The 13,730-nt window shown below is 42.6% G+C and overlaps 1 protein-coding gene across 2 annotated transcripts in view; it reads left to right on the forward strand.

The window, feature by feature from the left end:
• Window positions 1-6,916: 6,916 nt before the first annotated feature.
• The window catches only part of GRM4 (glutamate metabotropic receptor 4), an 88,024-nt gene continuing 81,210 nt past the window's right edge, over window positions 6,917-13,730 (forward strand). Inside the window, exon 1 of one of the 2 annotated variants that reach the window (XM_069972576.1) lies at window positions 6,917-7,333. In XM_069972576.1, coding sequence (XP_069828677.1) covers window positions 6,932-7,333 — 402 coding nt within the window. In that variant the 5' untranslated portion in view covers window positions 6,917-6,931. The remainder of the gene's footprint in view (window positions 7,334-13,730) is intronic. The other variant, XM_069972575.1, reaches the window with a different exon arrangement.

A 13,730-nucleotide genomic window follows, 5' to 3' on the forward strand; every position in this document is an offset into this window, starting at 1 on the left:
ACTGTAATTTCCAGGAAGCTCCAGCACACGGCTTTTAACCCTTATGCATCCACTAGGTACAAGTATATGTAACATAGAAATCAGGCTCCTCTTCTGCAAAAGAAAACCTTTAAATTTAGCAACCTAACATTTTTTCTTTCTTTGGCATTGATGCTCAATATTGTTCGAGTCAATATGGTAGAAGAATTTATACAATAACAAAATGGAGCTGAATGAACGACATTCATTTCTATTAGCGGCCATTGATCTTCAGGACAAGAAAAAGGCAATTTAACTCGTGTCTAGGATTTGTCATTGTTAATAAACTCAATACAAATAAAGTGAATACATAGCATTTTTTGTCACTTTCTTTACCGTCCCCAGCTAGTATCTTGTATTCATGTACACGGCGATGTCAGCTCTTTCCTGCCTTACAGTTGGCTCGGCTATTCCAGAGCTGAAAAATGAAAACCTCCTTCCCCAACACATATTGCTATCACAGCACCTTTATCTTGTCCTGAGTACTGTCAGAAGCAGATTGTAAGCTAAACTGCCGTACTATAGCCGGCGACTGTAATCAGGGGCCACAGGGCAGAAACTGCAGCTGCCCATCCCTGCACACAAAGAGAAGAAATATTATCTGTAATGAGAGCCAGAGGGCAAAAGAGAAGAAGATAGATAATGAAAAGGGAAAGCATTGGTAATAAAGGATCCAGGCAAAGGGGAGGAAAAGGGTGAGATTGAAACGCATATACCCTGTAACAATATAAGAGCACAGGAACCGAAGGCACGTACACCGCTAAAAACTCAAAAAAGTTTGTCTCTTTTTAAAGAAAACAGTCCCTAAATGGATTACATGAGAAGGCTGAACCGCTTAAAGTGTCCCGGTGGTTAAAATTTTCAAAATCTAAATCAGCAGAGGATGTGATGTAAGCAGGATTTAGGTATAATGCTTTATAACAAAGCTATACTTACTGTATCCAGGCCCAGTGTCCTGAAGGCAACTATATAACAGCTATACTTACTGTATCCAGGTCCAGTCTCCTAAAGGCAGCTATATAACAGCTATACTTACTGCATCCAGGTCCAGTCTCCTGAAGGCTGCTATATAACAGCTATACTTACTGTATCCAGGTCCAGTCTCCTGAAGGCAGCTATACTAACAGCTACAGTATACTTAGGGCCCTATTACAACAAAAGATGTCTGACAGATTATTTTACAGATTATTTCAGCCAAAGTCAGTAACGGACTAAAAAAAGAGAACAGGTCGTAAAGATAAGACTTTTTCCTCTTTTAAAATCCATTCCTGGCTTTGGCTGAAAAAATCTGTAAAATAATCTGTCCGACATCTTTTGGTGTAATAGGGCCTTTACGGTGTCCAGGTCTAGTCACCTGAAGATGTACTTACTGTATCCAGGTCCAGTCTCCTGAAGACAGCTATGTAACGGCTATACTTACTGTATCCAGGTCCAGCCTCCTGAAGGCAGCTATATAACAGCTATACTTACCAGAAATCCAGGTCCAGTCTCCTGAAGCTTTTTATTCTTGTGCGGGTTAAAAAAAGAAACTAAACACATAAAGTCCCAGCCAGTACAGAGAGTCACGGCTCAATGTGTCTATCAATCACCTGACTGCCTTCTCTGTGAGAGCAGATCACTAGGACTTCCTGTGTTTAGTCTTTTTTTTTTTTTTTCCAAAAAATCTAAACAGATGAAGTCTTGTTCCCAAAAAAAAAAAAATTCTAATAATAATGAATGCAAATTACAAACATGCTTTATATTACAACCCCCTGCTGATTTAGATTTTGAAAGTTATAGCAACAGGGACACTTTAAGAACGGAGCAAATTTTCGCACTTTCCTCCTTGTGTTTAAAAGGCCATAGCGCTTGCTTTTTTCACCTACACACCCATATGAATTGCTTTTTGTGCCACACCAATTGTACTTTGTAATGACAGACCTAAATTTTCCTTAAGACCTTCACGTCCCATGACGTATCTTGTACGTCAAGGCGGCGTGAAAGGGGTTCAGAGAGGGATCGCAGCGGGATCCCATTCTGAACAGCGCCGCTATTGCCTCTATAAGCCAGCATGGTGCCATTGCTGCACCAGCTTATTAAGCATTTAAATGCTCTGCAAGGCACGTCCCTGGTTTCGGAGAGAGATCTGTTCTTCAGCCCAGAGCAATGTATCACTGATATCATTGATCAGTGCTGTGTATATAGAAAGCATTGATCTCTATGAGAGATCAATGCTATGTATATAGAAGTCCCCCAGGGGGGCTTCTAGTTAGCGTAAAAAAAAAAATTAGTTAATAATTAATAAAAAATCCCCTCTCCTAATTAAAAGTTTGAATCACCCCCCTTTTCCCATTTTATAAATAAAAATAAATAAATAAACAAATATATTTGGTATTGTCGCATGCGCAATCGCCCAAACTATTAAATTATCACGTTCCTGATCATGCACTGTAAACGACATAAGCGCAAAAATTTCCTAAGTGCAAAATTGGGCATTTTTGGTTACATCAATTCCAGAAAAATTGTTATAAAAAGTGAAAGGTCAAATTGAAAGACAAAACATTTTTTTTTACATTTCAAGTGGGTTTTGTCTTTATGCTGTTCACCCTGTTGTAAGTGTTTATCGATGTCACACTTGCGTATATGCGGCTATGATCATTTTTTTGGATGGGATGTGACCAAAAATCAACAATTTTGCACTTCGGCAGTTTTTTGCTTCTATGTGATTTACCGTATGAGATCAGGAATATGATAATTTAATAATTTGTGTGATTCCCCACGAGACGATACCAAATATGTAAAATTTTTTTAATTTGATCATTTTCCTAAAAAAATAGGAAAAGGGCACACTTGTGCACACTATATGTAACACCGTCCGTTCTGTGACCCGGCCAGATCACAGAACGGCTGGTGTTACTGAAGATGATCTCAGCCGGTACTGCAGTACCGGCCCAGATGACCTTTATTTCTTCTGAATCGGATGCGTGTGCACCCATGTGTCCCCGCATCCGAATTCACTGCTGCACACAATGGTGTGAACTGACAGGTTCTCATGAGAGTTTTTTGCACGGCCACTAGCGATCCCGGCCAGAGTGTATACTAAGGGGACAATTATTAAGTCCGGCGTTTTCTGTGCCGGACCTAAAAATGTCCCCGCAGCTCTGATGGTATGGAGATTTATGTAGAGGCGGACTGCCTCTACACAAATCCCGTGCGCACCAGTGAGCGTGGCAGGAAACCTACGCCAGCTCAGAGCTGGAGTAGGTTTCCTGCTTATTTTTCCACCCCAAAAATGATGAATTAAGCGGACCTTTATTATTTCTAGTCCCCCTCGGGGATTGCTCATAGACATGAATGCAGTACCTATGTACAGCATTGGTCGTTCTAATCTACGCTTGAATGCTTCAGACTGCCTGAAGCAATCCCCGAGTCAGGACATTGCTGGAAACTAGAAGAGGCCCCAAGCAGTAAGTATAATGGATCGGCTTCCCGCCATCGCATCACAGAAAGCTAATCCCCCAAATGAACCACCAGGGAAGCCATTATTAAAGCCATTTAAATGTCGCTGTCAGTTATGAAAGCAGCATCTAAATGGTTAGATTGGCGGAACCGAGTGCTTGCTTGTTTCTGCTATTAGCAGTGGCCAGGGGCAAAGCTAGGATTGATGGGGCCCCATAGCAAAAAACTGTGCCGCCCCCGCCACACACACTCACCTGGCCTGGCGTGGTCCCCCAGCATGCCATTTGTGCGCCATAGAGCTGGGAGATGGAATGCTGCGCCGTATGTGTACGGGGAGTGGGGGGACGGAGTTGCCCTTGTGGCTGGAGGTGCACAGCTGCCTCCGGCCACAAGAGAGGCCCTCTGCCATGTGACTTGTTTTGAGCCACTACCATGAAGGCAGAGAACGCTCCAGAGTTGAAGGTATGTGGCAGAGAGGTAACAGGGAGTAGGGGGCTGTGGTAAAGGGGCGCTGGGGCCGCTTCGACATGCTGTGCCAGGGTAGGGGGGTGCTCTGATTGGTGGGACACAGGGGGGAAGGAGGTTGTCAGAGGTGGACCGCTCTTGCTGGGCATGCCGGGCAGGGCGGGGTGCTGGGCCTGGGATTCCTCGGCAGGGGGCCGCTCCTACATGCCGCTATGCCGCCACACAGCGGGGGGAGGCAGGGAATAGAGGTTCTGAGATGAGATGAGTGTTCTAGCATCATGGAGGCAGGCCACACTTTGCCATGGGGGACCGCCCCCCCCCCCCCGTGGCTGCATGGCCTACCTTTGTGGTATCTATGCCACTGACTGTGGCCCCCAGCTACTGTTAGATATAGATATACTGCCCGATATAGAAAGAGGATCACATAGTAAGCCCTCTCGATATGTCTTTAACTGCAAAGAGATATAAATGTACGCCGTCAAAGGGTTACCATTGGGTTTGCTCTTGTTTTATTTTTGCTCATACCATCTTTAATTATACACCTATAGACCTTATTGGCTTTGAACTAAATGTAAAAAATATAAATAAATTTTAAAAAAGAGAGAAATCTAAAAGGAGAATCCTTACTGCTTGCCTCTAAACATGAGATCTTTGCTCCAACTTGTTCCTTTTTCTGGTAATGACGTAGAAGAGCGTGGAGATCGGGATGAGTCACCTGTACACCTGGCTGAGGTTGCTAAGCAACATCATAGACATATTTGGGTAGCTGCTTACGAAAAAAAAAAACCTAATGAATAATTACAGTGGGAAATTCAGAAGTGTCTGAAGTGGAATCCGCCCAAAGAATTGACATGTCAATTCTTCAGGCAGAAAGCGCATCCACAGCGGAATTTTCGGCACGGAAATTTTGCCATGTGAACAACAGTGCGGAAATCCTATGAAAAGCAATGGGACAATGCTAAGTTTATATTTTATGGGCTGCTTATTTCTCAGTGTGAACATGCCCTTAAACTCATCCCGGAACTTCTTCCAGCAAATCTGTATAGATCATTGCAACTCATTTCTTCTTAATCGATTTCTCTAGTTAGGGGAGTTACAGATTTTACAGATTACAGATCGATTTTTGTTTTAACCTCCCATATTCAAAACATGCATTTTCTTTCTGATCTTCTCCCAACTCTTAATTTCATCTTTAGCCCATATATATTCTACCATATTCATATCTTGTATGTGTGGGCCGTGCACCAAATTCTTCGCAAAGGTGCACAGGCTTTCATTATGTCCACTGAAACCACTGAGAAGCTAATGAACGTTGGTGTTTCACCAAGCTAACAGGTGCAGCCATTTAAAGGGAACCTGTCACCGGGGACGTGGGCACTAGAGATGAGCGAACCTCGAGCATGCTTGAGTCGATCCGAACCTGAACTTTCGGCATTTGATTAGCGGTGGCTGCTGAAGTTGGATAAAGCCCTAAGGCTATGTGGAAATCATGGATATAGTCATTGGCTGTATTCATGTTTTCCAGACAACCTTAGAGCTTTATCCAAGTTCAGCAGCTCCTGCTAATCAAATACCGAACGTTCGGGTTCGAATCGACTCGAACCCAAACCCGGTTCGCTCATGTCTAGTGGGCACAGATCCCGCCCGACCCCCCGATGCAGCCCCTGGATACTTACCCTTTCCGATGAGTCCCATTCCAGGAGCCGTTCCCAGGGTGAAGATATCAGCGCCCGAAGCCGTGAGCGCGCCCATAGAGAATGAATAGAGCCATCGGACCCATCTCAGCGGCGTGCGCACACAGCTTCGGGCGCTGATATCTTGGTCCGGGGACCGGCTCTAGGAACGGGACTTGTCGGAAAGGGTAAGTATCCGGGGGCTGCACCAGGGGGTCGGGCCCTTTAAGTGTGGTCCAGACTGGAGTGGATTTATGCCAACAACAGCCAACTATGAACCAAAGTCACTAAGAATAAATGTACCATGAGGTTAAAAGACAACTGTAACTGTAACTAGATGTATGAACCATCTTTAACTGACAACAGACGTGAGGAGAACTGACCCGCAAAAAAGCCTGGTTAACCTATTCCCTTTTGTTGATGAGATTTTTATATATTTTGTCCATTGAAGGGATGTTTAAAGACAGCATTCAAACTTTGTAGCAAAAAAAATGAAATTGCCAGCATATCTTCGAAGTTATTTGTCTTACAGAAAAATTAAACAGGTTAATCAGGCACCCTCTGCTCTGCTGAGCAGGTACTTGGTTAAATGCTTGAGTCTCCAATTAATTTCAATTAGGGATGGTCTGAACCGAGTTCGATTCGGGTTCATACGAACCCGAACTCTCGGAGATAAACTCTCTGCCCGCTCAACGCTACTCATATCATTTTACCTGCAAATTGCAGGGGATAGTTGATGAGTCAGGATACAAGTTTAAATATATGCCATTTTATGGGCATAATAGTATACTGTAACTTATGTCCATTACAAATGGCTGGGCTGGTCCTAGCTGTGCCATATCAGAAGATCTCAATGTATTTCTTTTATATTGTCATATGAATTATTAAATGCTAAGTCACCATATATTTCGGATATACGGGTACAGATGATAAATAATTTATGTTTCATTAATATTAAACATGAAAAGGAAAAGGCCAATAATACCATAGAACACGTAACCACCCTCATCCGAATAAAGGTAATGAAATGTATCTGATATGAAGAGTAGCTGTGGAGCTATACCTTTGTAATGTATCTATAATTTATGTTCTCTCTTCTTTCAGAATGTCTGATGCCTCATGACCAGTAACTGCATGGAATCATGGCCTGGGCATCTTAAGTCATCGAAAAGATCACCGGACAATTCGACTGTGACGTGGAGTTTGAAAGAGGAAGGACTTTTGTTGGTTTTCCAAAATCCTGCATTATGGATATGCCAAAGTTTACAGTAATGGTATGCACGTTGGTACTTCTAGGTTCATGGACTTGTTGGTCCAAACCAAAGGGTTCCCCACATATGAATTCTGTGAGGATAGATGGTGACCTCATTTTAGGAGGTCTTTTCCCCGTCCATGGAAGGGGAAGTGATGGCAGAGCATGCGGAGAACTCAAGAAAGAGAAGGGAATACATCGTCTAGAAGCAATGCTGTATGCCCTTGATCGTATCAACGCTGATCCTGACCTTCTGCCCAACATTACCTTAGGTGCTAGAATTCTGGATACCTGTTCTCGAGATACACATGCTCTAGAGCAGTCTCTGAGCTTTGTCCAGCCACTTATAGACAAGGATAGGGCAGAAGTTCGCTGTCTGAGTGGTGGAAACCCTATAATCGCTCAACCTGAAAGGGTGGTTGGAGTCATCGGAGCATCTTCTAGCTCTGTTTCCATCATGGTGGCCAATATATTAAGACTTTTCAAGGTAAGTAAACTCATAAAAGTTTTGAATTGTGATTAAAGTAACAGTCTGTATTTACAAACTTGTTATTAACTAATATGAAGACCCAGATTTACTATTCAAGTCCCAACAATTCAGGGTTGATTCTTTGCAACACAATTTTGCCATTTGCGACATTTTCAAAGAAGAAACCTTTATAGCCCCACAAATTGTGTGTTCAAGCCAATAAAGTGAGTGTGTCCTCGGGTCTCTCACATAGATTTTTTTAATTGAAAAATATGAAAAACTGCTGGCTTACCTGAATTTTTTTCATCAATCTTCTACTGGTAAAAAAAAAAAATTGTGTAGAGGAGTAAGGGAAATTACTGCGTTATATTTCTTTCTTTTTTTAAAAAAAAATAATTTTTATATATTTACTTTTATAGGTGCTTTTTTCCAAAGGAAAAATCTAAATATAGTAAGGAGTTTAATTCTTAAAATCTACCCAAAATTAAAATATTAATTGATTAATAGTTTGCTAAAATCCTCCCGATAATGACGATGGCGCATGTACTGTAGGCTGAAGGAGCGATGTACGTGTGTTGAGCGTCCAAGCTGAGGGCATTGGGTTCAGATCTTAAGCGCACATGCTCCTTCCAACAGACACTCTTGATGACATTGCTCCCTCTGCTTAGCCTCCGTGCCTGTGTGTGCTGCTCCTCCAGCCTATGGTGCATGCACGATCGCCATTATCAGGAGTGTGCCGCCGAGCAATCAGCGGTGCAGGTGTGAACTGTCATGACGGCGCTTGGCCCTTGCCAGCAATGGTGCATGCGTGAACCAGGTTGACGCCAGTATGGAGGAGGCCGACCAGTGGTAAATATGCAGCAAAAAAAGGAAGGAGGAAGTAGTAGGGAGGCTCCTCTTTGACTCTTAATTATGGTTGGTTTTGCAAGGCTGTATAAAATCTAGTGCACGGAGGCATTTAAGACAGGTACCATACATACAAGGGGCCAGACACCTACTCTACACTAGTCCATCCAGTAGATACAACTCGGCACTACAGATCCTGCATATTGGGTCACTGTGCATAGACACACTAAAAACACATCCGTGCGGTGCTCTGTGGTACAATAGTTACATCCAAAATAAATAGTGAGAAAAAGACCAGGCACTCACCCATCAATATGTCAATTTCTTCTTTATTGTCGATGAAAAATCATAAAAACGCAGGGAGAGGGAGCATGGCAAACTAGCTAGAGGAAGTGAGTGTGTAACACAAAATGTGCGTCGCTGAGACCTGTTTGCCATGCTCCCTCTCCCTGCATTTTTATGATTTTTCATCGACAATAAAGAAGAAATTGACACGTTGATGGGTGAGTGCCTGGTCTTTTTCTCACTCTATTTACCTACTCTACACTCAGCACCTTGGGTCCAGTCTAGGTGCTGACAGATTTACTTTAATTTATAAGTTAGGTAGAAAAACCAAGCTAGTAGGTCTAAATGTCATTAAATATGTCAACAAAAGTCATTACTAAGCTGATTTTGAGAGTGGATGATGAAGAGGAAATAGGGAAGATCCTTAAACAGAAGAAGAAGATAGCGTTTTTGTCTGATAAGGTATATTACAAAGTTTCTTGTATTTGCTTGGTCTATGCAAAGCTTGTACCTATTTAACATTGTCAGCCTGGAGGCCTGGCACCATTTGGTCAAAAATGTTCCCAGTAAGTAGATATTGTTTACTTTGTACTTAACACAACATACACGTATGATATCTTGTTTTTGATCTTGTTGCTGTTAAGGTATCCAGTTAGGTCAACAATGACACAGTACTTACAAGCATCTACCTGTAAATGACAGTAGAATGGGAAAGAGTAATTTACTGTTACCAATAAAAAGCTTTATGGTCTTTTTGGCACCTTTTGACAGACATTCCATTTCACGGCACAGAACACTGCTGGTACTCATTCAGAAATCCCAACTAGCTATAAATTTATATTAGCACCTTACTAAGGTTATGAATCACTGCAGCCATTTGTTCGGTAAATTGCCACTTTTTGGTAGTTGTATGGGACAAGGTGTTACTTGGTACAGAATGGTCTTTTCTGGGTAATATGTATACACCGGTTAAATCATCGGCAGCGAGCTGCCGCCTTATGCTCAGGAAACTCTAAGCAAAATAAAACCAATTCAGTACATTTCCTGCAGACTCTAATGGGCTTAATAGGATTTTAATGGTGATCTTAATACTCTGAACACAGTAGGTGGGTGATCTTCCTACATCTCTTCTTCTGTATCTCTTTTCTTTTGGAGCTTTCCTGAATTGTTTCTTACTGTCATTTATTATCCCTAGTCTGTCTATTTATGCATCTTTTTACATTTTTTTTTAGCTTTGAAAAAAAAAATTGTCCAATCTGTTCCAATGCCAACACTATATATTACACAAAGATTCTAGCATTCCTGTCCCACCTCTTACATTACATTACCAGTGTTCATATATATTATTTTCTACCTGCTGATCTATCACGTTTGATGTAGTGCTTTTTTTTTCTCAGGCTTTCCTGACATCCTTCTTCTTCTTCTTTTCACGTCTCTCCTCCGCGTCCATTTTCCTCCTCTGGTTGTGTAGTCTCCGTTCTGAATTCCCCTGAAGTGCTGATAGAATTAGATTTTCTGGGGAAGCTCTTAACGAGCAGTAATGCAGCATGAGAAGCCTATATTAAATAATTAATAGGCAGAAGAAAAGAGAGCGAGAGAAAGGCAGGAGAAGATGAGATAGAGACACAGATGCATGGAACGCACATCCCACCATTCTCACACATAATATCATAGCTGCCCTTTCCTTTCTTATTGGAATGAATGTCTGTGATCTGCAAGGATTTTGCATTATTTTTCATTTTAAAGTATCTGAACTCAATAAGATGTTACTTCTAGAAGCCCAAAAGATCAGCCGCAGAGCTAATAGACAAAAAAAAGGTAACGCGACTCGCAGCTTCATTTTTGTAGCCCGCACCTGTCATTCTTCCCAGAGAGTGCAATTTTTCTGAAAATTGTTAAAAGATTTTGGTGCAGACCTGGCTCTTGCAAACTAATAGAATTTATTTCAAAAGGAACAAAATTAGCACAAAAAGGTAATGCTGTATTCTGCTGTGCTTCAAAGAAGTAGCAACTGATTACTCAACCATCTGTTGAGGATTAAACCTCGATAAATCGATAACACAAAGACTGAGCTAACAAGTAGCCTGGAGTGATGACATCATCTGGGTTGTCAAAAAATTATTGAGACTCTAAATATATATATATATATATATATATATATTTATATATATATATATTCATATGTAAATATTTGCTGATTAGCCTTAAAGGGATACCTTAAAGGGAATCGGTCAGCTGCAATTCACATTCCAAAACCGCTGACACTGTTAGATGCTGTTAGGACAAGGAGACCTATGGAACCTTTCATATATCTATCACACTACGAAATCCGCGCGGATAACTTCCAGCGTATTCTGTGCGTGTTCCCGCTTGAAGTTCCGCTCGTCCCATAGGCTCCATTCTATGCTCAGGCAGATTCTGCCATACGCCCAAAGAATTGACATGACAATTCTTTGGGCGGACAGTGGAATCCGCCTGTGCGTAAAAATTGGAGCCTATGGGACCAGAGGAACTTCAGGCGGGAGTGCGAGGGAGGGTTCGGGGTCAAGCGACGGAATCAGCTGGAAGTTACCTGTGTGAATTCCGTATTGTGCACATATCGTAACATAGAAAAATGCTTTTATCCTTTGGTGTCAATCCTTTGGAGGCAAAGAAGTCATCTTAAACTTCTAGACTGCAGCAAGCTGTAATGTCTCCTTGCTCCTCTCCCAGCCCTAACCCTACTTGCTTGACAGTCAGCTGAAAACTGAATCCCAAGCAGGTACGGGTAAAGGAACTTGTAGGAGTGTTAGAGCTTGTATCAGTACAAGAAACCCTTTCTGACTCTTTGAAGAACAGAAGTGTTCTGGAAGTACAGACAGATATATGAAAGGTACCACTTGTCTCCTTGCCCTAACAGCGTCTAACAGTGTCATGGTTTGGAATGTGTATTAAATTACAGCTGATAGAATCCCTTTAAAACCCCAAAACAGCTCTGGCCCATCAGGCATGGATTTAGCAACACCTATGAAGGTGTCCTGTAAAATCTGGAACCAAGACAGGATTGTGGATCCATAATTATGGACAAATTTAGGGCCCATGAATTTCTATTGGGCTAGTCACACTGTCCACAGTTTTACAGATCCACAATCGATGCCCCAAAAAATAGGTTATGTTGTTCTAGTCTGGGACCATAATTGTGGCTAGATAGGATAGATCCAGGCCTAGGGCTGCCTTGAAAACATGGCTACAGCTATAGGCTGGGGCTACATCTGCTTTACCTATGTTATTCCTTTCGGCCTGAATCTGGACAAAAACATTTTGTGAGGCTGGACAACAACTTGAAAAAAGACTAATCTGTCTATGTTGGTAGATACATGCATTATACATGTAATAAAGTTAGGCTTCTTTTCATAGAGCTCCGTGTTCTGCTGTTATTCTTGCTAGAAATTTATGACTCAGTACCCATCTGTATGTTATCAGCTTTGATTACCCCCCAGACATACATTTCTAGTAAGAATAACAGAGGAATAATACAACACAGCTCTAAAGCCAGGGGCTTTGCTAGGGTCCAAAAACATCTGAGGCATGGGCCCCCTGAGTTGATATAAGAAGATCATGGGGAGATATCTGCACTGCCGTTACACACGCGCATATATGTGTGTGTATATATATTTTACTTTTTTTTTTTTGTAACAGATGGTCATATAGGATGGTATAGTGACTTATATCCAGTGACTCACAGTTGACGTCTTCTCACTTTTCCTTTTGTTTTCCATTCATCCCGAGCCACGACCTTTCTCTTTAGAATCTACCAGAGAAACATTTTAGGCTCCTTGCTTCAGCACATACAGTAATTAGATCCCCTCTGTGCCCCATATGCCCTCTCTCTGCCTACGTAATGTATAGGCCTCTAGTGTGCCTCCATATAGTATAGACCCCTTTTGTGCCCCTATATAGCACACGCCATATAGTATATGGCCCCCCTTAATGTGCAGCAGACTGCATATAGTATGTGCTCCTCCTGTGTAGCAGACCTCATATAGTATATGCCCCCTGTGCAGCAGACTCCATGTACTATAAGGCCCCCCCATGCAACAGACCCCATATAGTATATGACCCCCCTTCCTGTGCAGCAAAGCTCATATAGCATGTGCTCTATCCGTGCATCAGACCCCATATAGCATATGCCCTGTGCAGCAGCCCTCATATAGTATATGCCCCCCATGCAAACCCCCCATTTCCATATATAATATACCCCCCCCCCACGTGGTGAACCATTTCCATACAGAACACTCTCCCCTGTTGTGCAGCCCACAAAAAAAAGATAAACGAATACTCACCTTGCTCCCCAGCAGCGTTTTTCTTCTTCCAGAGCCTTGACGGGATCATTCTTCTCTCTTCCCTCCCAGCTCCTTTTCGGCACGCCCAGGTAGCGACATTAGCCAACATTAGGCATGTTGTAGCAGACATGCCTGTGCGTCTGCGACAATGGCAGGGAGTTTAAAGGGGCAGAGCAACCTTAAAGGCCACAGCCCTTGGGTGTGCTGGGATCGGCGGCAGAGGCATGGGGGTCAGCAGGCATTATTTACCTGTGAGCTAGGCCTAGCACTCGGTGACCGGATGGAGTCCAGTTCGCCGGCACCTGACGCTGGTCCTGCAGCCCTCCCCTTATAACAGCAGGGGGCGTCGTGGAGTCGGTCCCAGAGTGTGCAGTCTCTCCCCATTACATGGTATCTCAGAATATTTGGTCCAGAAACCTTTGTTTGCAGTTACAGAGGTCGGACACTGCAGCAGGGATTGTGTCTGGATGAGAAGAAGAAACTATTTTCTATCTAAAGGAATACATACGGCTCTCTATACTGAGTCACAGATCATACAGACATTTTAGAGAGGGTTTCGCACTCAGTAACCTGTCTGTAAGCCAGAATGAGAGCCACTGTGGAAGAACAGCTCCGGCTGTGGCAGATTTGAGGCGTCCGTGTATTAGACAGATGGCCAGATGGTGCTTATCAATTAGCTTTGATTTGCTGTCACTGTGACGGACCATTCATTAATAACACTGTCAGAATAGTACATGTATCTGTATGAATGCAGCCCAGCTTATATGATCAAACCATTGTGGGCTTTCTGTTTAGCTGTATTTGAATGTAGTGGCTAGGAGAAGCTCCTTCTGTGATCAGCTCTGGAAGCTAATGTACCATTCGTCTTGCATGATCTATTTATATCCAGGACTGTATCCATTACAAGGAGCATGCTCTACATCTAAGAAAGAAAGCTTTTATGTTTATAAAGAACAATATAA

Source organism: Dendropsophus ebraccatus, chromosome 5, assembly GCF_027789765.1.
Source record: "Dendropsophus ebraccatus isolate aDenEbr1 chromosome 5, aDenEbr1.pat, whole genome shotgun sequence".
Lineage (NCBI taxonomy): Eukaryota > Metazoa > Chordata > Amphibia > Anura > Hylidae > Dendropsophus > Dendropsophus ebraccatus.